The 26,248-nt window shown below is 43.8% G+C and overlaps 1 protein-coding gene across 1 annotated transcript; it reads right to left on the reverse strand.

Annotated features, from left to right (window-relative positions):
- Nucleotides 1-9,083: 9,083 nt before the first annotated feature.
- LOC131265992 (uncharacterized) lies at nt 9,084-25,075 on the reverse strand. Its single transcript, XM_058268317.1, has 5 exons — nt 24,984-25,075; nt 21,460-21,572; nt 13,687-14,192; nt 10,394-10,570; nt 9,084-9,599 (listed from the first exon to the last, which is right to left on the reverse strand). The coding sequence occupies exons 1-5, from the start codon at nt 25,073-25,075 to the stop codon at nt 9,084-9,086; spliced, it is 1,404 nt and encodes a 467-aa protein (XP_058124300.1).
- Between the last annotated feature and the right edge of the window lie 1,173 nt (nt 25,076-26,248).

Below are 26,248 nucleotides of genomic sequence, written 5' to 3' on the forward strand. Positions count from 1 at the left end.
GTCATGTCGTACCCTGTCGGTGTGTGAGTATGTGGACACACGAATGGTGGCAATGGCAGGCGGGCGCAAGAGTGAGCCACGACCAATTACATAACTCGCGCTGGTCCACTTTGTTGTGGGCTTGTGGTCGGCGCAACGGAATTGATCTGATCCGGCACGGAATAAAAGTTGAGCCAGAAGCGACGCACGACCGCAGGAACGGTTGACGTTGGCGTCCATTTTATGCTGATACCGCGTCGTAATGGCGCAAAAGTGTGTTTGAACCGTTACGGAAAAAGGCTTTAAACCCACATTCAGGTAAACGTTTGCAAACGTTTCGTAAAATGCAATGCGTCAGTGGGATATTAAAAATTATGAAATGCCTTTTAACTGCATCGTTATATCACCAGCGTCGGACACGGAAAACCCGGCTCTGCCCGGTACTGCTGGACCAATGGAAATTCACTTTCCATGGTGTAACGGCGAAAAGTAAAACGGCACATCATACAACACATCGAAAACACACACTCACGAAGCGAGATGGACCTCAGTCTGGGCCATCGGCCGCGAAAACGCTCCAACCTCCGAGAGGAAAAGTGGCTGGAACCCGCGCTACTTCACCATTTCCCTTCGCTCTCACCTGCTGGCTTGCACTGGATTCGATTTCACTTTCGTTCGATACGTCTGTGGAACAACTTTACGCTTGACTCTACGGCACCTCCACACGGCACTATCTATCGGACGAGACTAAACGCTACCGCCGGATCGGACGGTTGTTTTTATACCTTCCACCACCATCACCATCATCGCCACCAACCGACCCAACACCCGGGCCGGTGTGTTCACTTACCCGCGGGTACGCCGTACGTACGTCTCGAGAGACCTGTTCGCGAGACCACCGTGCGAGTGTGGCCGTGCTTGGTTGCGGACCGTTGGCATCTCAATCTAACTTTGGGCACGCTTCTTCTTTTCGGGGTAGTGGTTTTGTGCGCAGCACCCCGGACGGACGTCGTTAAGGGTAGGTAGCGGTGCTCCGGAAGATACAGACCCTACTCGAGTCAAGAGGTAAAACAAGTCAAGTATGGCCCGCCTCCCAAAACGGGTCCGGCTACCTAAATCCTAAATGCATCAAGAAATTTCAGTGCAGCCGCTAGAACGCTGCCTCGCACGTTCCGGAACGGGTATTTGGATGTTTACAGGATATGTCCATTCAATTCGCATCATAATAAAAACAAATCAGAATAAATGTAAATGATCAACCGCCAGGTAACATAAAAATGTCAGGCCATCTGAATTATTCGGCAAATCTGGATTAAAAATATGTCAAAGATACGCATTGAATTAAGAAATTGAATTAGATATAACACAATTTGTTTTATTTAAAAAATCAGTTTGTGCTGCAGTCAAGTTTATTTATTGATTTTGTTTTGCTATAACAGAAGTTTAAACAAAACACGAAAGTTAACGATATCCTATTAGATTTGTTTTGTTAGAATTACAATTTCCAATCTGTTTTCAGCACGACGGTTGATAAAAACCTTTTTCAGTAACCTTTTCAAACTCAAATTTTTTTTGTTTTACCACCATCCGATATCATATTAAAATTGGAACCGTACATTTGAAAGCAGCTCGCGTAAGGTGATAGAGTCATGAAATTAAATTAATGCAATTGAGAGCTTTAAAGATATTATAGTTGCTAAAAAGATCATAGATGCAACTCCAAAGATGTATATTATATTAAGTTCTTGGTCCCTCAAATGATGAATCAAATTGACAGAATAGCACAGTTAGTATTTGTTTAACTCATTGGTCATCATGCAATGTAACCAAAATATATCAGCTATACAAATTATAGTCTTAAAATGAAACTAAATACATTTTACAAACATAATAAGTTTATAGAATCCTGCTATGAGCGTAAGATTTCCACTAAAAACTATTATGATCGAACATATTTCCTAGTAAACGCCAAAGGCAAACTTCCATTAGTATGCCTTCCATTCTATGTTGGGAGCCACACGTTTTTTGCTGGACTCTCTGGCGTTGTACGCCGACGAGGGACGTGTGTCACCAACTGGTTCTCGAGTATTATAGCACATGCATCAGCAGAGCTGTTAGCCAGAAACTGGTTCGGTTCTGCAGCTGACGAAACATAATAATGGCGCCCCGTGCTCCACAGCTGCGGTTCCAGCGGACCATACTTATGACGGACGGTACGGAAAGGTGCAATGTTGCAGCACCGAAACTCCCATGCGGATTGAGACTGGTTTCTGCACCCAGTTGGATTTCCCGTAGAATTTCCCAGTGCTGCGTGACAGCTATTGCTTTCCGGTGGTATGATTTTTTCTTTATTATTTTACGGCAGTTTCATCACTCTCCTTTTCTATCGAACATCGTTTCTGGGTACAAATTCTTGCTGCGTGGTACATCAAAAATAATCTTTAACTATTTTTCCTTGAAACAAAGCCTAATCCCACACGCAAGTAGAATATTCCCGAAAGTCACATATTCTTTGTTTGTTTCGTTTTTCTAATCGGAGATAGGTTGTACCGCAAACCGGAGGGCAATCAAAGGCCTCAGACATTCGAAAGGTTAACAGGATCCGTTACGAGAATTGGAAGTCTAATTGGCGTCTAATGCTTTGCTAATTATGTGCCTTTTACAGTCCTCATCTCCCGGCTCGACATCGTCTTTCTTACATTTGCTGCCGTGTTTCCCGTTTAGCTGCGTAATTAGATTTCAAAGATCAAATAATACCCCATCCCCTGGGGTCCCAATTCGTGACATGGCACATGAGAATCAAAACTAAGAATAGACAACATTAGTCATTAGTAGCCCATCACATCAAAACGGGTAACGTCTAAAAGGGCATGGCAACGTTCACTTACTTCCGAGTCGATTCCGGAAATGGAGAATCGCTCCACCCTTAACGGCGTTACCAGACCGATACCCTTTCACGGATCGGACCATCTTGTTCCTTACAGGTGTTGGTTTTATGGCGCGGTTTCGTTTCAAGCACGTCGCCCAGGAAGCCAACGTCGGCAAGGTCATAATAATACTGGCCGTATTTTTTAGCAACTCTAATGTTTACACAAGACGATGATGAGCATGAGCAAAAAAAAGTATTCACTCGTTCCACTCAAAACATCCACCAGTGCACATAATTAATTGACCGAAAATAATGATATGCTAGAGTTTGGCTTTCCGGAAAATTCCATGCGCAGCATGGGAGAATTAATTGAGGAAGACTCACTTTTAATGCAAAAATTATCACGCCATCAGAGGAGGTATTTTATGCCATTTGGGAGTAATAAAAACAAAATGGTTCTTTATCTCCATTATTCCTGATCCCAGTGGGGGACACGAATTTCTGTAAATATTTTCCAAAGGAAATTACTTTTCCCGTCGGGTTTTTGATGTGCTTTTCTGCCCTCGAACTCCAGCTTCCGGTAGGCGGCGGACAATGATAAAAGGACGATCAAATGTTAACCAAATCAAATCGCAGCTTGAGACAATCAAACCGCTCCTGGGTGTGACAGTTTCATTTGCCTGTTTGCGTGATGGTAGGAAATAAATCACTTTTTAAGGATTTTCCACCATTGTTTTTCCCGAGAAGCGTACGGCAGATGCTGCCTTGACAAATCTGATTATCTCTGAGCGGTCGGATGTGTTGTTTTCGAGTGTTTTATTGTTCGCGTGCTGCGTGCCCGGGCGCTTATACTAACATGTGTGCTTTTTGCTTTATTGTTTTGTCTCGGGTTTTTTTCCACCACGCACATAACATGAGGAAGGCATCAAAAAAGCCAAATCCACATATCCACTTATCACCGTTTGAGACTGACAGCTTTGACACATGCTGAGTTCTTGTTTTTTATCTATTCTTCCGTATTTTTTCCTGTTGCTCTGCTCTTGGGAAAACTCTCTTATTGTTATCATCATATGTCATCGCCCGAGGGAAGTACAATCTTTGCCGCTTGGTGTTGGTGGGGCGGCAAGATCCATTTAGACTTTATCCAAACGCCCTTTGGCACCAGCTTTCGTATCAAAAATTTACCGAAAAAAAAACAATAGAAAGATCCAAAAAGTAAACGCCATGAACGGTGCTTTTTATGTGTCTCCAAATTGTGAGCAAACATTGGTGTCTCGGCATGGCGTGCGTGCTGTTGCTTCCGTCTGGCTTTATTCTGCTTAATGCTCACACTCATGGAGGCGTCCTCACGTCCAGCACTCACCAAAACCCGCCCGTGACCTCCAGGTCGTGGTTGGTTTTTATTTACACGCCCGTGCCCGGCTTTCGTACGTGCGTACTGATACACGCAACGGGCTTTCCAAAGAAGCGCCTTCTCCCTTAGTTGAAGGTTGCCTCGGAGACCTAAGGGGAAAGCTGTGGGGAAAAACCCACAAAATCGAAACACACATCCCTACCATCTTTCGCTTATGTGTGGCTCGTACGCGAACTTGTCTTGTCTGAGCAGTCATTGCATTGCGTGAAAATGTAAACTCTCGCAGCACGGATCGCAAAAGGTGGAAAACAACTTATCGCCGAAGGTAAACCGGCGCAGAAGTCGGAAAACAACGCTCTAATCGTGTCGTAAAATGGATGTCGGCACTGGGTAACTCTGCAAAAGCTCTGCATATCAAACAGCGATGATTACGGTTACGGAAACTCCATTAAAATGTTAAACGGCGCTTAGATGACAACAATGAAGATTAATGCCCGTTCGGATTTTATGCCCATTCTCAGTTTCAACCTTTTGTTTAAGCTCCTCTGAGCCACACACACTCATTCAATACGAACATCCGTTTAAGAACAGAAAAACCTGCGGGCAAAATTAGCAAAATGAATCATTAAGAATCCGAGGTGTGACTGTGTGGTGTATTTTAATTTACACAAAATGGGGCAAACAAGGAAAAACCCGAAAGACACGGGCGAATGATTTAATTTGGTTCGACGCATCAAAGACGCGCTGCGTTTGTTGTTTGCGAGCTTGGTTTCCCACCCTCAAGCCGGCGCTTTCCACGTGTTTCTCAGCAATCGGCGAACTCGCTAGACCCTAGAGGTTGCGGCTGAGGGCTGGTAGGGGCTTACACATGCTCCGACAATTGTACTATTTTGTTTGACGATAATTATGCCGCGTAAGTATAATCGCGAGAAATGAACCAACCATTAGGTTCCTATGGGTGATTAAGCGTGGTCATAGAAACAAGTCCGTAGAATAATTGAAAAATAAAAAAAAAACATAGCTTTTATAAAGAATGTAGAAATTTAATTATTGCATTTCGAAATCCATCGTAAAGGAAGTCAAATGAAAAAATCTAATCAAATCAACCTTCCTGAACAAACCGAAAAACATAATGTGAAGGATAACGAACAATCTGATCCATTTCCATTCTCGCACCCGGTGCAATCAATCAACTGGAAGTCATCCAATCTCTCCGCACTCATATGTCCTTCACGCGATACACTGTATAACTATGTTTGCTGGTAGGAACGTTGTCAGTTGAGATTATCCAGCTTTCGTCTTGCTCGAATTTGTGAATTTCCTCCGAGCGTCCTCTGAAGCTGCACACTGTGTCTCATAAATATTTCATTTCCTTCACACACGGCCACCGGCTAATGCCTTCAGTTTCCACCCGGAAAGGCCACCGTAACGAGACTTTTTCCGTAATCAGATGGATTTCGTCCAATGCCTGATATACGTGTTCTTTTTTCCCCTTTTGCCGCACCAGCTTTAGCGCTTTCGTAATATTCTTTCTCTGTTCCGAAGCCCTAAGCTCTTTTATATGAACAAATGCATTCAAGCTGACAGGAATTTCAATACGATTTCCCTTCTTGAATCGTCTTCCCTGCTGTAGTTTTTCCTAGCCCCGAACGAGGTGAAATAGTCCTAGAGATGTTGGACAAAAAAAATTGAGGAATGAAAATCCGAACAGATCAGCGTTATGCAAATTCAACCGGACGAGATTTTTCCGTACAAAAAAACCAAACCAAAGGACAACATGTTTCCTTTCGCACGGGACAAAATCGACTGCATATGGAGCTCACGAAACTCGCACGTGTTCGCACTTTCGAGAACGTGTGTACATTTTAAGGTATTCGAACATTATTTGTCCACCGAATGTTTCATGGATCTTTGTCCATTCGAATGAGACAAATCTCTCCACCACTGAAAGCCAAATTAAAATCTAGTTTGTCCGACATTTCTTGCCTCCAAAGCGACGGTCTTACCAACTGCTCCACGGTAATGGTTCTTTGCCGAATCCGAATGCTCGAGACGATCTGACGAAGCGTTTAACTATGTCCTTGTCGACCATCCGTTCCTTTGAGTGCTCCATAAAATTGTAGCAATTTGCTACCTCCATCATTTTTCCACTTTTCACCGAGGTCCACCTTGTGAGTGGAAAACACGGGAGAAGGTGCAAATTTAAATCGCTTTCTATGCTTGCACGGTGAATCAAATCATTTCCGCCAACTCACCGTCCCGACCACTCAATTTCCCCCATCTTGCTCATCCCCCGTGCAGTGGAATGGCAACGGTCTATCATGGCCGAACGTGAAATGAAAATTCTACTACTCATCAAAATCGTCCTCGCGAAACACTTTCGCAAATGTTTGATCGGCCTCAAAAAAACTCGAACGGCTCTCGTAACGATTTTTCAACGCCTAACGGTAGGCAATAAGGCATTGAAAAATGGATTTAACCCTTGTAGGCTCAAACTGCATCTAAAACGGTTTCACGGGCTTGTTGTAATTGTTTGACAAACGTTTAAATAATATTTATAGAAAATGGGCATAGTGTGCTGCTAAAACGTTATCTGATTATTTTTCTGTTTAATAAAAACCTAATAAACTGTGCTCAGCACATTCCTACTTGCTAAAATCATATCAACATTTTAATTCATACGAGCAATATGGTAATTTCATCCTCTTACGGTTCACTTTACAAAATCGGGGTTCCAATTTGTTTATTATATCAATTATTTTTTAATCTATTTACCAACTTTCAGTGTGTTTTATCATGCCTACCTGATGCTATATAAATAAAAAGGCGACTCAATATGAAACGAAATTATATTATTTTAATATAATTAAAATAATATATTATTTTAATTTACCAAAGAAGTTTTAATTTGTTCTGGCAGTTTTCTTCGTGAACGAGAATAGTCAAGTAAAAAGGAAAACTGGAAGTATAAATGAAGTCAGATGCATGAATGTATCAGAGTCTTTACTTGAACCCGTTATTTTCATAGCAGGATAACTTCAAGGGGTTGAGCTCACTGAACTGTGAGTTGATTACTTCCGCTAATTATGACTCCCAGCGTCCTTGAATGTTTTAACCTCATAAGGCTGACAAAAATATTTCGACGTTTAAAAGTAAATTATTGTGTGCCATTAGACTCGTCAGCAAGTCCAGCTTTTGAAACAAAATGTGGAAAACCTCTTTCACAGTAGCATGCCTTCTGAGATTTCCGTAATGGGAAATCTTATGTTCTATTTCGCTCGACCACCAGCCCACCAGCCCATTTGCTACGATGAAAACCAATTTCCAAAGGACCGCTAGTAAGCAGGGCTCGGGAACTAGGGAGAGATAAAGATGAGCAGCTCCGACAACGACTTACGCCAGCATGTATGGACACACGTCATAACCGAACATTTTCTCGTGCTCACGGCCAAGCGAGAGAGGAAAAACGAGAAATAAAAATATTCAATGTAACTAACGTCCCATGACCGATGTCGATAGCAAGACTACGCTCTTCCGCTTCCGGAGCCGGTAATGGAACGAGCACTTCAGGTTTATTTGATTTCTCGTACAGGTACGCTCGCAGCGGGAACTAAGACTCGGCGCCTGCCACCAAACAACTGCTGGCTTCGACGGCGCAACAGGGAAACGAATGACGTTTAGAGTTATGACTGCCAACACAAGATCTTTTTCGCTGTTCGGCCAAAGCGAAAAAACGCCTGCCTGCAACGAGAATGATGTATCTTTCCATCGTGAAAAAATATGGAAAATTTTCATCTCCAAGAGGATGGGAAAATGAAATATTCAACCATCGCAAGTGCCGGCAAAGTGTGCCGGCACATCACATGGGGAATGAAAAATGAAACAAAACGTAAGAAATTCCGTCTGATTTGATTGCTCGTGCTCCAATTTGTTGCCCATGCTCAACGAGTACATAACTTAGTTTTGACAGAAATTGCACAGAACATTCTCGTCAACGTAAACGAAGAGAGTGAAACACGACAAGATTCTATCGGGAATTATACTACCACAACATTTTTATTCAAAATACGTTTATTCAATAATATGATAAGATACATTTGTAATCCATGGACCTTCGTGATAAACCCTGTATACACTTTACTTTTGTGTGTGTGTGTGTGTTTTTTTTTTTAAAGAATGCTACGAGTAAAAGATTCTCAACAAGTTTAAAGAAAATAACTAAATTTGCAAGTACAAAAGAGGAAAGGAAAGCAATAACGAAAATTAGCTGAATTGCGTTTACAACGAATTATTTTAGACAGTTTTCCAGCGGCAAACAAAAAGTCTGGGACCACAAAGTTTCCCGCACTACACCAAGATAATCATATTTATTATCACTGTACTCAATCACAGAAGTTTTGCTCAATTTAGCTACGTGTTGTTGCACAAAAGGATTTGTTATTGTATTTTTAATTTTTTGTTTTGTGTCATTCGTGTATCGATGTGGGATTTTGTTTGTAAGGTTAGGTTTGAGGAGTCAACACTATGTTAGAAAAGATCTGATTGAGGATAAGCCGGTTTTCGAAACCAATATGGGGCAAGGTTTTGGGGTTTTGTTATCTTCGCTTCTCTGCACGTAATAATCACACACTGGACACGTATTCTCTATGGATGGAAAACTAATGCCTAAAACGGCAAGCATTCTCACATAATTTCAACAAACATTGGGTCGTCGCTTATCGCCCTCGTTTCTCCTCCCGTCGGGCCCCACGCGTAAGGCAAACTTTTCCCAACCAGACGACTGCAGTCAATCGGAACGGCGAACGATGGAAACCCATTTCCAGCCATTTTCATCGACTGGCGGGAGGAGGCACAGGATCTCGGGCCAGCTGCATTCCCGTTCTAGGTACGCCGGAGCGCCCGCTGGTGCGACTGGATGTGGCTCGTCACCAGGACGTCGACCGTTTTCTGCAGCATGCCGGCGATGGCATCCGCGGTGTCCGCTATCTTCGTGCCGAGCTGATTCCAGAGTCCGACGATCGGGCTGGGAGGCAGCGGCGGGTTCGCGGCCTGCGATGATGGCGGAACAAAGAAGTGATCAATAATGCTGTCCGGGGTGGTGCCGTACGGTGTCGGAGCAGAGTCCGGCACGTAGATCGGTGGAGGTGGTGGTGGCGGAGCGGTCGCCCTCGGTGGCGGGGCCTGAGGCCGCTCGTAAAATATGGTTGGATAAGCCTGTTGTGGCGGTTGTTGTGGTGCCTGTGGGAGTAGTGGTTGTTGTTGTGCTGGTGGTGGTAGTGGTCGTGATGGTGGTGGTGGAGGTGGTGGTGGTGGAGGTCTTGGTGGTAAAATGGTCGTCGTCGTTGTCGGCGTCGTTCGTGAAGGTGTTGGTGGCGGGGTCGGTGGCACACGTGTGATCTGCGAAAGTGAAAATGATGTTGCTCTAGTTGTTGCGTTTTTTTTGTTTTTTTTTTTGCCAATAGGAAAAGTTTTTCATTGTTTTCATGTTTGTGTGTCGTGTTCGTGTTGCTGTCCACTCAACTAAATTAGACTCCAGTGGATCGAGATAAGGATTATTCCGATTAACTACGTAAGCCACTTGCATAGCTCTCAACATAATGAATTACCTTCATCAAAGTTTAATCAAGAATGGTTATTGTTTCGCAGTGTAGTTCAGAGTAAACTCACCACCATTTATGTTTCGCCCGCACCTTTCTTTAAATTGTCTTATTATACTAAAAGTTCTTTAAAAGTGAGAGATTATTGCAGCAAAAAGTCAAATTCAATTAAAAGATTTGCTTCATTGATTTCTAAGAGCAAAACTTATAGGTTAAGCAAAATTTTCAAAATGAAACTATTTGTTTACAGCAGATTCTTTATGAAAAAAGACAAGCTATAGTTTTTTTCTGATGTAATATGTCATGGTTACATTATTGATAACAATTCACGTACTGAACATGTTGTAGCCGCTAAAACACTGTTAAATTGTATGCAACAGTTGTGAATAATGCAGTTAGAAAGCTCCTATATTTTTCAGTATGAGGTTTTGTTTGAATTTTTCATGTACTCTCAAAATTTGTAGCCTAATGTCATGTTAAACTATGGCACGTTTGAAACATATTGTTAAGAACCTTTCAATAATTCTTTAGCACAATGTTTTCAACAAAAAAACAATTCACTTTACGAATCACGCGCAAGTAAATAATACTTACAAATCTGGTTGTAGTGCGTTGAGTATTTCGGGTCGTGGTTTGACGTGTTACTGGGCGCGTTTGCCTCACGGTGGTGGTTGTCCTTTGCGTAGTCGTGGTGGGCACCGTTTGTACCGGCGGTGGTCTAACCGTGGCAGCATCTTCACCGAATCGATTCACCACTACCAATGGCGGAGCCTACGAGAAAGCATAAAGTTTAATATTGCTTCCACGAACTTGCCATACTCCTAGAAACATCCAAAAAGTCACAACAAGCAAACCGTCACCTTCCACTAAGATTCGTTGGAAAATCTTAGCTCACATTACTGGGCCACTTTAAGGATGAAATTAGAATTTACTCAAACGTCCCCTAGAAGAACCGAACCGAGGAAAGAGGACCTCTATCAAAAATCATTCCAAACGAACCGATACCGAAGCGATACAAATTTTGTGTTAATTTTAGTTTTCAGTGGAAGCCAATGTATACCGTTGTGAGCTCGTTCAACACCCGATCGGCGTTGGAACTCGCTGGCCGTGGAAGCGCTCCAGTAGTTTTCGAAACGTCAAATGCAGAAGCCAATTGGGGTGGAACGTTGCCACGATTTTGATCCACCGAAAATCCGTCAACTACCGGAAGCGCCAAATTTTGCCCCGCAACGGATGCCGCTGTCCGAATGTTGGAAGCCAATTGGACCGAAACTGAACCGCCTGTAATCACCCACGATTGTTGCTGTCCCGGCGAAGTTGATTGTGCCGAATTTAGTTGCTACAACGGCACCTCTGCCGGATTTGATCCCAGTGGAACTTCATACGATGTGGTGTTCAGATGCAGCGATTGAACGACGAAGTTGTCCGAGGCGGCGAACGGTAGTCTTTCCAATTCGGCGTGGGTGGTTGGTGTGTAACGGTCAAAAATTCATTAGTGATGTTGCTGCACCCGCACTGCGATGGTGTAGTTGTTGAAGTGGTACAAGTGAAACAAGGAATGAGGCTGTGGGAAATGCAAACCCAAAAGGTAGTGAAGTGCAAATGCAGGTGCGTAACTGAATTTATGCGGGTGTCACTCATACTAATTAGCAAGCGAAGGGGAAACGATCGGACTGTGCTTGGCTACTTAAATGAATGGTGGAAAGGCATTTCCACATACATTTCGGTGCGTGTTTGCGATTCGTGCTGTAAAGTGCAGTATATCCTTTGTCTTGTTAATTACTTCAACCACAATGCTCCCCAGTTCATGCTTCCCTACCAAATCCTTCCCCTAAATTGGTATACTTGTAAGAGTGAACCTCATTGTCAAATGAAGCTATGACCTTTTGATAACCCTCCGTTATGAACTTGAGCAGGCTTTAGACATTATTCGGTTTTGTCCCATTAGATAGCAGTCTTTAATCAAAATTCTTCTTATGCATACATGCAGTAACCTTCCTTAAAGCGTACTTCACACCTAACGAGTACAACGTAGCGTGAGTTTAAACTTCACGACTCGCCATATTGCCTTGAGCTGCACGAGATGACCTAAATCAAATTCCAAGAAACTAACCGATACGCCTCAGGCTATAGAACAATGCAACGCATTTATGAATTGAATTTTTTTTTATGTTTGTATAATACAATTGATTTTGACTTGTCTTGTAAATCTCATTTGTGCTTCAATGATATTTAAAGGTATTTTCAAATTGTTTGAGTTCAGTCTAAAATACAGGACACTAGGACGGGTTTACACCCGTGAAAAAGCTTCGATACTTTATAATACTTCTTATTGTAATTTGATAGTTGTTGACGAAACAATTCGGTCGATGACTAGTAAAGAAAACAATAGGTGGCATCAATCTGCTCCGTTATGTCCTTATCGTGTCCAAAATAATCTCAAATGGGTTTTAATTTACCAGTGTTCAACAAATCATCGAAAATTAACACGGATATTTGTTACGCTACAATGAGCAACAGCTTTAATTAGTGTATGGACAATCTGCACTTCATTGCTGCAACTAAATTAAAAATGGGAAGTTCTCTGCTACAACCAGCAATGTAATTAATTGAATATTTGTCATCATTTAATTATTCCTTACATTCCCTTTATTTGATATCTCCTAATGAACAGATCGAATTACTATATTTATGTTATGTGATGCCACGAACAGCGTTTCATCATTGTAATTAATTTGTTAAACAACACAAGCGAAAGAACTAATTGTATCGCCTACCTACCGAACAATTGGTTTCTTATTTCAATTTAATGAAGTGTACTGCAAACAACGATAAATTAAACGGTTATCTGAACGCTAGTAAATGCCCTTTTTGCCACAGCCTGTTGGCAGTATTAATGGTGCCGATAGATTCATCCATTACACCCCTGCATCCTGTTGGAGGAAAAATTTACGCGAGAATGGACGATTAAAAGTCATAATTCATCGCTCGAACGCCCATTACACATTAATCCCGCATGAAGTTCCGGTGGGTAGGAAACCCGTCGAAATCCGGGCACTAAATCAGGATGCTCGGTTGTTCGTTCGGGAAAGCTTCGCATTTCAGACGCCTTAAAGTCAATGTGTTGGAAGTCCTTCTGGATTCGGGCAGCAGGAGGAATGTAAAAAATCCGGATATTGGTTATCTCAACGTTCTGGATCCTACGACCCGAACATCCGGTGATTCCGTTGCGTCGTAAATTGTTCACTCAGGTTTTCGCTTTCATGAGGAGGTCTCGGAGTTTATGGTGGAGTTTGTTTGCAATATACTTTGGCTTCCAAGGTGGAGAAATCTGAATCTTATATTAATAAGATGCTTACACTAAAGAGAACCAACCACAAACCAATTCATCCGTATGTTAGAAATCGGTATCAAATTTGTACTATATTTGCTATTAGGATATCTTACATGCGTTCGAGTATTATTAGTTGTTTAAATCTGAAACACAACACTACCGGGGACAGCTGCAAACTCTTCATGCTTCAATTCCGTAGCCCTGCACCAAACTATAATTTACGACTGTCCACCGATAGATGCACCATCCAAAGCGTTAGCGAGCCACCGTTAGAAATGTTGAGATAGTAATTTACCGGAGCCGGCACTACGGAGTCCTGGTCTGTGCCGGTGGAGACAGACGTTGCAGGTTCAGGACTACTACTGACATCGTCAGAACCACCGAAACGGCTAATTATAGTACTAGTGGATGGAGCAGTATTAGAAGTATTGGGCACGCCAGCCGTGCCGCTGGTAAGTTCTACTGATCCAAAGTTGGAGGTACTAGTAGTGGTGGTAGTAGTAGAAGTAGTAGCAGAGGTAGTAGTAGTAGGGGTAGTAGTAGAAGGAGTGGCAGTGGTAGTACGGGTTTCGCTAGTGACGGAAGTGGTAGGGAACAAAATTTGTGCTACCGGTGCCGGGGGCCTGGGTCGTTCGGTCGCTGGCGCTGGCGGTGGAGGAGGGTTGGCAAGGAGCGTATTCACACTGCCGCTGGACAACGTCGGATCAATCACTACGGCCTGTACATTGCTGCTCTGGCTTGCGGGCTGTCGATCGAGGTCATTTCTTACCGGCCTATCGTTACCACCACCGTTCTCTACCACCGTGTTTCCATTGTCACCACCAGAGGGTGCTTGGCCGCCATTAGTTCCTCCATTGCCGCCAATCTGGTTGAACTGCAGTCCCCGAAGGTAGTCCTCGAAGCGCCGGTGATACTCGCCGGACGGGTCCCAGCGTTCGCGCAACGCACGATACTGGTCCGGGTAGTCGAAGTACAGGCGGGTGATGATCTTCAGTGCATTCTCCTTCTGGATCGGCGAACAGCGGGCACACTTAGTCCGCAGTGCTTCGGGGAGAATTCCTACAAAAATAAATGCACAAGCAGAGGGAAAAGCCAACGATCATAAATCAAATAAATGAACTCACACTCAAGGGCATCGAAGGTTACATCTAGCGGCTTATGCTAAAAAGAACAGTGCGCATAGATCAATTACCGAAAACTAACAACTCTAAGAAAAACCACAACTCAAAAAACACCCACAAAAGAGCAATCTTCCTTTCCAGCTCTGCCAATCACTCATATCGTCATTTATTTTTTTCAGCCCCTCCTGTGACGACCTTTTGAGCTTAGGAAGTTCCACCTTTCAGTACAAACGTTTATACCGAGTCCAAAGCAATTTGTTTCGGTGCTTCATGTTTGCCGAGGCGTGCAAATCGAAAGTTAGTTAAACATCCTAATGAGTTTCGTTGAAGAATGAAGACTCTTTTTTTAGGCAGCTCGTCGAAATTACGGTAAGAATATGCGGATGCATGGGAACTAGTTTTAGAGTTTTTTTTACGAGAGTTTTTTACGTTCAACAAACTTTACTGCCTTTGAAAGCCAAATTACCATCGAAAAAATCAAACGGTTCACGGATGTGCTTTTAGCATGAAAAGCGTATGCAAAATGTTCAAGAATAGATAATAACGTCGACACAAAGCCCAATTATTGCAAAATGTTAACTATATTAGCTTATTATAGTGAATCAAAAAAGCGACGAACTTATTCAATGATATCGTAATAGTTTTTCGCTGAAGATCAAACTAATCCTATATTAATGAGATCTCTTATGAGCTTAGAAGGCGTATTTTGTACGATTATTGTTGAATGGCAAATTGAAAGCCTTACTCTGAAGAATACTTGTTTACAAACCTGATGTTTATTAAAGAAACTTTCAGTTTGTGATTCTCTTTCTTTTGAACTTAATCTACAACTAATAATGTTCATGATTAAAGCATTATTTACTTCTAAGAAAGAACGCATTGAAAATAAAGAGAACATCGTTTTCAATGTCAAAATGTGTTGTTAAATAAAAAAAAGTATGACTAATGCCGTCGGCCGTTTTATTCGTGCGTTATACGCCGCGATGAAGCAAGGAAACCGGCATCCTTTCTCGATTGTTTTCCCACTAGATTCGTGTAAAGAATAAATTAAATTTCAGTTTGTATCTTTCTACGCTGATGCAACGGTACGGAACGAACTCTACAGGTATCGGCGCGCATCTGTTTGCCACACCCAGAGACACCACAGCACGAATGCACAACAACTACGTGTTACAAAAGGCAAGCACCAACCGATGTGCACTCGGCGGAAATGCAAATCAAATTCGACACCGCGTGCTCGTGTCGGAACATTTATAGACACTTTTTGTTAGTTCTCGAGCACTGTTTTGCAATCTTTTTACACGAAGTTCTGTGTCACCCGTCTAGTACGAGGACTCTGCAGCTGAAATGGTGCATTGGAGTTGAACAGAAATTTGTTGAAAGAAAATGACATTCGCACAAAGTCCATGAGAAGTCCTCAAGCAACAATGGAAGGAATTCAAGTGGTCGATTTATATCTAGACTTTTCCCCAGTTCTAAATCATCATTCGTTTTGTCTCAACATTTTACTATCAGCTGGGGTTGAATTTCGTCCCCGGACATTGTTCCATCATTGAAGAGGTTAGATTATATTCCAGAGATGGTTAAAGGCGTTTTAAAGTTTTCGGTAAAAAGTGACAGAATCTAAGATTAGTCTGCCCTATTTACGCTCGTAAATCTGATGACATGAATTGATTTGCGGTCTTACTTCGGGTGTCGTTCTAATTTATGTGAAAGTACAATTATCTGATAGAGTTAGGCACAAGAAATCAACTTTATTTATCCCAGGACTTGCTCACATCCACAAGAGGTTTAAATCAAAGCAATCATTTCAGCCTTTAAATGGTCTTTATTGCTTTACCTTTTACCTCAAATTAAGCTGTCTTGCACATACCCAACATCCTAATGACCTTTTAGGCTACGTCTACATGAACGTTCCATTCTAAAGGGAAGTTAAAATCATTCCAAGAATAACATCATGAGTGTTCAACCATAAGCTGAGAGCTGCCGATTGATCGAACCTAGCGACACCAGCAGAACAAGCGTAATTTTCATACGTAAGCACATACTCGTCTGCGCCGGTTCCACCATCTTTCCAACGTCAATGGTTGGCAATTTGTGGCACTGATATGAAACCCGTCCGATACATCGAGCTAAATCCAGAGCAGTTAAGAGACCAGTTTTAGTTTCATTTCCATTATGGTTCCGTACATACGACACACACACACACACACACACATCCGCAATGAATGCACTTTTGCCATCTTGCCCATTCCTGTGGTTTTCGTGGTCCAGCTGGAACTAAAACTGGATCGTCCCTTTGAACCTTCCGTTGCGGACAAGTCAAGACCACCAGTTGGAATGAATAAATAATCGCGTCGGTGAACGGTACAGTGCATGCAGCGAACGTGGGCCTCTGGGAGTTTTGACACCATCAAACCAGACTCGAAACATCAGTTGGCTGGAGTTTCTCCACTGGATGGTCCTGGTGGAGTAGTGGGTTGTAAAATTATTTCCAAATTCACGGTCCATGAAAGCCATCCATCCAACTCCGATGAGGGATGTCGCAGTCTTTACCGGTTTCCCTAGTTAAGCACTCCCGCCATGTACATGAGATTAATCATGACGACTGACCAATTGCTGACCGGTGGAAGCCATTTGGGAGAAGGTAGCTAGAGATGGTATAAGATCTCAAGGGAGAATAGTGCTTAATGCCAGACAGATCTAAGCATGCAACGTGAAGAATATTTTGCTTTTTCAGGATAAAACACTTCGACTACTGAGACCAGAAAGTAACAGGAAACGAGGCGTACATCAACTGGTTTCATGATAGCGAAAGACCGGCTTCGACCAGTCCAGAACCTGCCTTAAAGTGCGTCTTCCATCAACAGGTACTGATGGGGAGACAGTCGCGATATTCCGTACGGTTCCATGCATCGCTTCCGAGCCATCAGCTTCCAGGCATCAGTTGCACGTTGTCGTAGAACCTGGGTGCCACGTCATCCCAACATGACGCTCGTAAATTACCATTTAATGGGAGATAAAATTGCATCGCCCCAGAGCTGCATTGTGAGCTGCGAATTGCACACTGCACACCGATGGCGTCCGGTGCATCCAGCGGGGAAGGGTCGTGTTGCGGAAAGAAAACATCCCAGACCCGTGTCTATGCGACGACCGGAGACGATGCACCTCATCGTGTCGCCGTGCGCTTCCCATGGATGCTGGTGTTGCATCTAAATGCCGTCGCTTGTCTAATAGTTGGGATCTACCGCATTGCGTTTATGGTGACAACAATGAATGCATGACATTAACAGTGCCGCCTTAGAGGTCTTATGTAAACTAGACGGTAAAGGGTTAAGTGAAGCCATCAGAGCCGGTTTTTATGCTATACTAATTTATGAACCACCTTTTAATGAGCCGCCAATGCGATTAAGTTGATTGAGGTTAATCAGCAACAAATAAAAAACTTCTGAGCTTTGCATTCTACTTTTCTAGACATTTGAACATCATTAGGATTGGAATAGACGTAAACAGAATCCGTGAAGCTTGGGAGGGTATTAGAAAACGAACATTGGCATCCCTGGTGAAGTGATTCTGGTTGCCTTCAGTTCAATAAATGGTAATGGTATAATTTAATTTCAACTATAATTTAAGAACTTTTGTATAGAAAGCATTTTCATTGCACATCTCTCCTTGTTCTGTTCAACCTCTTGTTTACCTTGATTACACATTGTGGGTCGTTGAATAAATTCTTCCAATTTCCCCAAGTGAAATGCCACCCCTCCCTCCGTATTGTATTGTTCTCGTTTATTCTACTCCTCCTGTGGTTGGAGGCCACTGCCAACACGTTCTACAGCGTGAAACAGTCCCTGCTTGAAATTTCCCTGTAACCAGAAGCCAACCGTGTAGGTGTTGTGCCTGTTTGTGAATCACTTTGCCTTCAATTACATATGTAAAGAGGTTTGCCCTGCGACGTCAGCCATCCCGAAGGAGCAAGGCAAGTGGAACGATGAGAATAATGTCCACCCAGGGATCCAGCGATCAGATTAGGCGCGTACGGGACATACCGACCGGAGTTTGGTCCGAAAGGTTTACCGCAACCGGCAACCCAAGCGTAAAGACCATCCCCACCGTGGGCGTTTCGGCAGATCTGGTACACGCACCCTTTGGGGATGATGATGAAGAGCCATGCACACACGCACACACAAACCAGCACCCAACATTTCTCGCCCCGGTAGTCATCGACACCCTGTTTTCAGCGCTGATGTAGCCGCATCGTTGACATACCAACGGCCAACCGAGCTCGGTATCCCGGGTTGCACCCCGTTGGACCACACCGACCGACCGAGATGACACGATCAAAGTAAACAAAACACGGCAACACAACAACGGCAACGACGCTGATGGTGCCGACTCGTCGTTGCTACCAACTGCAAAACTTTCTCTTCCAGTCTGTTCACGTCCGCAACCGACAGGGAGCAGGCGGAGGAAGTCAGCGGAGTGCACAACCATCCCACGGGGGAGCCATCAGTGCCAGGGATTGCTGGATCTCGCAGCGATTGCGTGCTACATTGGTGGTTCATTGCGTCCCGGGTGTAGTACATACACTCTGTCAATGCGGTGGACTACTTTCGGAAGTTTACTTTGCCGTCGGCTCGACTCTTCCGGGGGAGGCGCTATTGCTCGCGTGTCGATGTGCCGTACTCAATTTAGCCACTACTCACTCCCGGGGGAGTTGTTGTTATGTAAATTTGGAACGCAAAGAAACTTCGTGTAGGAGTTGTTAGTTGAACGAAATATTATAAAAATATACAAGGAATTTTTAACTAGTTACGACAATATTTGCCCAAACAAATACATGTATACTCTATTGTAGGTAAATTTGATGGCGATATTATTATTCAGTATTCTTGATATCATCCCCTTTAAATTTTACAACAATATTCACACTTGAGTCCCATCCCTTTGGAATGTTCCAAGTTCCACGGAAATATGATAAAATAAACAAACAAACCCTACCCCTGACCACCATTCCTAGTCTTCCACGTGCTATCGGGGTGGCATACAAATCACGACGATATCTTATTTGTGTTTTGAATATTTCCGGGTCCCTCTGGCGTATTTGTTGTTTTCAACTCGCATTTCACTTTCTTCTACGTTTTTGTTATGCTCAAACCTTTTAATCTCTTCTCACACCCGCGTTCCTATTCCCGAATGGGTCATCACTTTCTTAACAACCGTTGTTCTCCGGTACAGGAGGAGGTTCTGGGAGCTCTTTCTCACTACTGCACGCTCCACCGATTTTTTCTACAGTTTCTTTTTTTGCCGTTTCTGCCAAAACAAACGGACAACGAAATTCCTGGTGAGGGAGTGCATGCTATTCGCCTTGGTCAAGGTAATTGTTACGCGATCCCACGAGATCCCGGCGTGCTCGCTCGTCAGGTATGGCGCATCCATGGACTAGGGCACGACCGTCCAAATGGAATTTATGCTAATTAGTTGCGATCCACTTCGCATCCGTGCCGTTCACCGGGAACGTCACGTTGGCGACGTCCAACTCCTTTCCGTCCCGGAAAAAACTGACCTTAGATGGCTCGGCCTAGCTCAAAGCCCATGGTTTGTGATTTGTTTGCATTAGGCAACAAACAAGCGGATGAACGAGACCTTTTCCTCCCTCCAAATAGCGCGCCTTAAAGGATGATCCGGTGGCGTAAAGGGAGTTCGCGACGAGGTATAAAGTTTTCTTTGTCTGCGTTGAATGGAATACATGAATATATTCCTGCGTCCTCCCATCACATGCCAACACCAATAAAAGGATTCGACCGATCGGTAGATAAGGAAGGCCCTTTTCAGTATCCTCGCAGCTTTTTTTTCTTTTTTAGTGCTCCCTAGTTTAGCCCTTCCGCATTAGGTGAATGTATGGCTGGATTTCAAATATATTTCGATATTCCCTAGTGGGAAGCAACAGCAAAAAGACATGTTTAACAAGGGACCCCGGAAGTCCAATAGAACGTTGCATAAAAAATGGATAACATCGATTGGTCCCTTTTCTGGTTCTTCCATGTCGAAACCCCCACGTAAGTCCACTCAGGGCCCCCACCATGGATTCTCGTTCGGAAAATGGGTACAAATTATCCGGCTGACCTATTTTACTTAAACGATCCGTAGCCGGCGCTGGTTTTGGGACCCATTACTCGGCCAAGATGAAGGGCCAAACGAAGGTTGTCGCATGGCCACAATCAAAGGCAGCAATTTAGAGACATTAGGAAATTCGGAAAGCATCCTATCGAGCCCACAGTCGAGCGATGATTTTATTGGAAACGCCACAAATCGATGCCCTTCGCTTCCGGAAGGCCAAGGACGGTCATCGCACACCTACACCGAAGCGAAAGTATATTGCTTTTTAATCGTTGACCACACGGAATATTTCAGTGAGCTGCGGCGAACGAAACGAACGAGCTCCTTTCTCTCGCGCCTTCAATGACGGTGGCCAACGGTGACGCCGTGGAGTCGTCTGTTTGAATTCTTCGACTTGTGAACCAACAGTTCAAACACAGCCCGAAAATGAAACCGCATGTAATGTTGGCAGCCGATTGGTAAAGGTATTGAAATGAAACCATCGCATGTTACCCCGCAAGTGGCTCTACGTTGCAGCTCTCTACTGCAACGTATTGGCCGCAGAAATCCGGCCACAGTTCTTACGGTATCCGCCATTTGAATTGCAAACTTTGTTCACCATCATGGAACGGCTGTAACAGTTGCATCTTTTTAGTAACCAAATTTTTCTTCAGGCTCACTACCATATGACGATGTTGATCGAAGCGGTCATCTCCTAAGGTTTCATGACCAATAATTTTGCTTTTCAAACTACAAGTTCGCCTCATGACTGTCAGTTGAACATTATTATGAAAACGTGTGAAACGTGCAAAGATGAAACGAGAGTTTCGAAAAAGCAATTTGTTTCATGTTTGCTAAAACTTTAGCTCGCTTGTTCAAACATTTAGTTTTAAACTGAACTAAAAGCAAAGGAGGATTAACTCAATCGTTTAGTCTATATTGCATTCCAAATGTATACCGTTTCGAAGACTTCATCGCAAAGTTCAACGTATGGAAGTCAATGGAAAATCCACCCGCTCCGACTTCAACCTCATGGGCTAACAAATACACCAATTTCCCCATCACCTCAACCCCATCACGATTCCGTCTTCCAAAAGCCAAATACTTACGCTTCAGATCCTTGCCCTCCGGTGGGCACGGTTTGCGGCTCAGCAAACAGTCAACATAGTTCGAGACCAACCGATTGCTGCCCAAAATGGTGTCAATGTCCAGATTATCATATCTGCAAAGAGAAGAAGGAACACAGAGAATGAAATCGAAAGGTACGGTGAAATGACCTATCGTGCACCATTAAGAACTGTCAGCGATGCGAATGCATTAGAATAAAGGTGTGAAAATTGTGATGAAATGGAACCGTCCCGGTGGAAATGTAAACATCGAGGCTCCGGGAAAACGTGAACGAGAAACCCTTCAGATGACAAAAGCGGTCAGAAAGTCATTACAGCATGGACCAGCGGTTTACTGGACAAAGCGATCCATCAGCGATGGACCCGAGAGGTTGTGGCTAGATATGTCCGTGATTTATTGCAAAGTCCTGTTTTGCTGGCGGTAATTAATCTTTCCTGTGCTGGCCTTTGCGTACCAATGCGATCTAATGAGTCGCTCAATGTGTAAATATAAATCACCTCGAGTGTGCCGTAGTCTGATCTTTTTCTGTTAGTATCATTCGATGTACCATGTGCAAGCGAAGAGTTTGCTTCGAAAATTACCTCATGGAATGCACAGTTGTTTAGCGGAATATGATAATTGATGGAATCACCGCTGATGGAATGCTCGGAAGCGATAGCACAGCAGCTCACAAACAAGATATCCAATCGCATCTGACTTCCATAATCGGCTGGCTGAATACCAGGCGTATTCAAACATTCTTCTGTTTAACATGGTAAATTTACACAAGCACATGAAAGCTTCCTGGTTCCAAAACAATTCCAAATACAATTTAAAAATTCCACGATTTCAACATCATGCAAAATACGAAAATACACCCAAGCCTTCCATGTGTTGCAAAACCAGTTTTGATGCCTTTCATTCTTTTTATTTCAAACCCATAACCATAAACATTACTCTACTTTCAGTCGCACAATCCAGAATTTTTGCATATCACGCATGTCTACGAAATAGTTTAACATATTTTGTCTTTCTCCGACCAAACCAATCCCGACCGGCGAGCAGAAAATTCGCGAAATTTCGCCACCTCACGCCGTTATCGAACCACTGTTAATCGAAAGCTTACGAAAATGGCCCAACTCCTCCTGCTCAATCGAGCAGCAAACAATAAATTTAAATTCTTCCACCGCATTGCCGGCGACGCCTTCGAGTGGTGGGCAAACATTGTCCCAGCGCTCTCCAGAAATTTGCACAGCAGAACCATGGGGTATTAAAGCGAAAACTCGTTTCTTTTCGCCCGCTAATTTTTTGCCCATTCCCATTTTGCATACCATCTTCCATTTCCGTTTCCCATCAACGGTGCGCTGTCTGAGAGCTTCAAGAGCTACTTTTGCAGATTTTTGTTGATCCAGACGAATGCCCGATGGGGGGCATAATAAACAATGATTCGCGTGATTGCAATTTACCAAAAATTAAACATCAACCATCTCGCACATGGAGAACACTTCAAAGATGTTAAAACATGCCTTCCAGTGGAAATGCAAACGTCACGTGAAACAATCGATATAAGCGTTCAATGGGCATCCTTTTTTTAAAGCGAAATTCCACAACGAGATGAAGTCAATCGAAGACTGATATTACAGTTTACAACAACCTCTGATTAAACGGGCTGTTAATCAGCTGAAATTGAAAACATGTCTGTTATTTACGGTTAACGAACACGTGCCGCATCGGCTAACGCATGTCAGTTAATATTTGAGATCTTATCATGCAGCATGTGGATGAAATTACATTGCTCTTCATTTTATTTTTTATCGCCGCATTTTTGCTCCGATCATAAATGTACAGAACCGATTCATTTTTTAACAGATAATTACTGACGGTTCATATTCGTTCTACCTACTCAAGCGAGCCTGTGTCATTATGACCTTCTCATCCTTCGAACAGATTTGTGTTTCCCGGCGATCTCCACAAAAGATGCTCTCCATAGCAGTTCAATCATAAATCGTATGCAAATTCCTCATTCTATGGTCGAGATAAACTAAAAAAAACACTCACATAAATCATCCTGAGCATTCCCTCCACACCATTCCCCTTCGGGACCCTGTGTTCGTTCGATGAAACATCACTAATTGTGCCCTACCATGAACCGACGATATAATTCGATTGCACAACTCATCAATTAGAATCTCCACGCGTACCAGCCGATCACATAAGATAGCATCATCGGTGAACCCCCACCCTCCACCATTGGAGGGTGACGGTGGGGTGCATTGTCTGAAGTGGTGATTTTATTTTTATTTTCCCCCACCTCATATATGGCGGGGAGTTCGTTTTAACAGCTCGTGTCTGCGAAATTATCGTACTTGAGCAAAAAAAAAAAGACCAAAGTCAACAAAGTCAAACGTTTCCTCAAAAGGCGTCACAAAACTGACATTCACCAGTTAAGACAAGACATCTGCTGCGAGTGACTAGATTGGGATGGAGTACCAGTAAGCGAGTTCAATAGGGGGTCACAGTTAAGTGACACCAAAGACTACTGAATTTCTTTGCCAAATTGTTCGACACCGATCAATGATCGTTCGACGGCGACCTCTTGACATCGGCGCCATCATTTATGACGGTTGATTGTCGAATAAAGCGTTCACGCTCAAGCAGCGAAGAACAGAACAAAAAGCACTTCAAGCAATGACAAACGATCACAAGAGTCGTTATAGTAAATGTAGAAAGAGCCAGTGGTATGGACGCATTTAGTGACCAGCAACACTAGCTTTCGATTCCGTCCGACGCAGCAAAGATCGAAAAAAAGTCCAAAAGTAAGCGCGTAAAAAAAGGCCATCACACAAACACACACTCGTTGAAGGAGGCAGTTCGGCATCATCTGTGACTCCACCGGTTCACATTCGAACCCATATGATGGCTCCGCAGTAAATATTGGTTGTTTGCCAGTGTTGCCCGAAAACACATCCGAACGACACTGACTCTGTCCAAGGTAATAACTTTTCGGTTGTTACACTTCCTCACTACGTGCCGCTCGCCATCCAACCAGCCGGAAGGATGACCGACCGACCGATGGGTGGTCGTCTTCGAGCGTTCGACAACAAGGTTGCCTCGTTGGCCGTGTGTGGGACAAAGTAGCGAATGGGATATGGGCCACCATAGTTCGAGTGAAGCACGAAAAGTGACAACACCACTGGCCCGAAACTGATGCACCGATGTGGAACCAGAAATGCACCACTCACGCACCACATCTTTACGCTCCGGTGTCCTTCCGGATCGATTGGTTGAGGAAGTAAAGTTTCACTCGTGCCTCGATGGCTTCACTATGATGTGTGCGGAACAACTTGAACCATCTCAGAAACCTGTTCATTAGGTATTGCATTCTGTCCTTCCTTCATTATCTGAAAGCTGTGGGATGAGCACTTATGAAGACGCCTTTACAATACTTTGTTCAACTAGAACATCAAACAGTTTGCTGTCATGCTTCATGTAGAACGGGAGATATTCAGTAAACACAATCTCTTACCTTGCGCTGTACAGCGTTCGGGCCACCTCCTGCGATTTCACGAAATTGAGAAACGCCAGCACGGCGCTGGCGAGAAGCCAAACTTTACGCATCTTTCCACCAGCGACTCCTGACGGGGACTGAAAGCGAACGGAAACAGGATTGCGCTGATGAGCACCACGGGAACGGACCTAGAATGTCTGTAAATCTTTGGACAGATTTCCCACTCAGGAATCACTAGGTTCTTATCTTGACACGCGCTTATCTAGCCGCACGGGCAGTGCACTCTACCGTCTCACACGTACACGAACACAAACGTCTCAGGGCACTTGATCAGGTTTTTCGTGTTTTCCCAGCGTCAACACTATTGTCTCCGGGAAAAAGGGGGCTTTAATCGAGTTGGACCACGTTTAGCATAAGCACACGCACATTCGTCATATACCGCGGCGCGCAAAAACAAATACGAAACACGCAGTTGAAGATGTTGGGATTTTCCCGCCGGAGTGTGCTCCGTTGTTCCGACCGGTGGCACGGAGTTCGGAATAAATTTTCAAACTAAATGATTATGCTTGCAACACACGACGGAGTGCCTACCGGCAGCTGGCGAACCGAGCGAAGCCTACACTTAACTCTCGACGACGGTAGGTTGATAATTTGGGGGCTTGCAGGGAACGCCACGGAGACCTAGACCTAAAACGGGGGGACAGAAAGACATAAATATTAGGAGTCAACGTTAAGCGGACCGTGATGTTTTACGATGCTTATTGATAAACGCGATCAACCCCTCCGAACCGATGGGAGGACCTGTTTCTGACCTTGGCAAAGGTCGCCCAAATAAGACCACGAGCTGGTGAAACTGTGGCACGGCGAACCGTTTACCCAACAATCGAGAGATAATTATCATCGGACCCAAAGAATCGCTGTTCGTAAAGCTGCCTGCATGCATGATTCGTTCGAGAAGTAGGCTTTTCTATCCATCTCCCCTCACACAACCGAACCCTCCGCTGCTGTTTAGTGGAGGATTCAATCGGAGCCTTCTAAGTCTGCACATGCACGATTGCATCACGCTATGGTTAATCGTAGGTGTGCGCACCTTGCGAATTCAGCAGACACCTTCTAGACCTTCAACCAAAGGCTGCATCTATTTGGATGCCGGCATTCGACTGGCGAAAATGTATTCTAACCCACCAAGCCAGTTGAATCTCCAATCGTTCCAGTCCGATCTAGCATTGGTCGATGGGGCTAACGTTGGAGAACAATCGACTACGAGCTGTACGATGGAAAAA

Source organism: Anopheles coustani, chromosome 2 (assembly GCF_943734705.1).
Source record: "Anopheles coustani chromosome 2, idAnoCousDA_361_x.2, whole genome shotgun sequence".
Lineage (NCBI taxonomy): Eukaryota > Metazoa > Arthropoda > Insecta > Diptera > Culicidae > Anopheles > Anopheles coustani.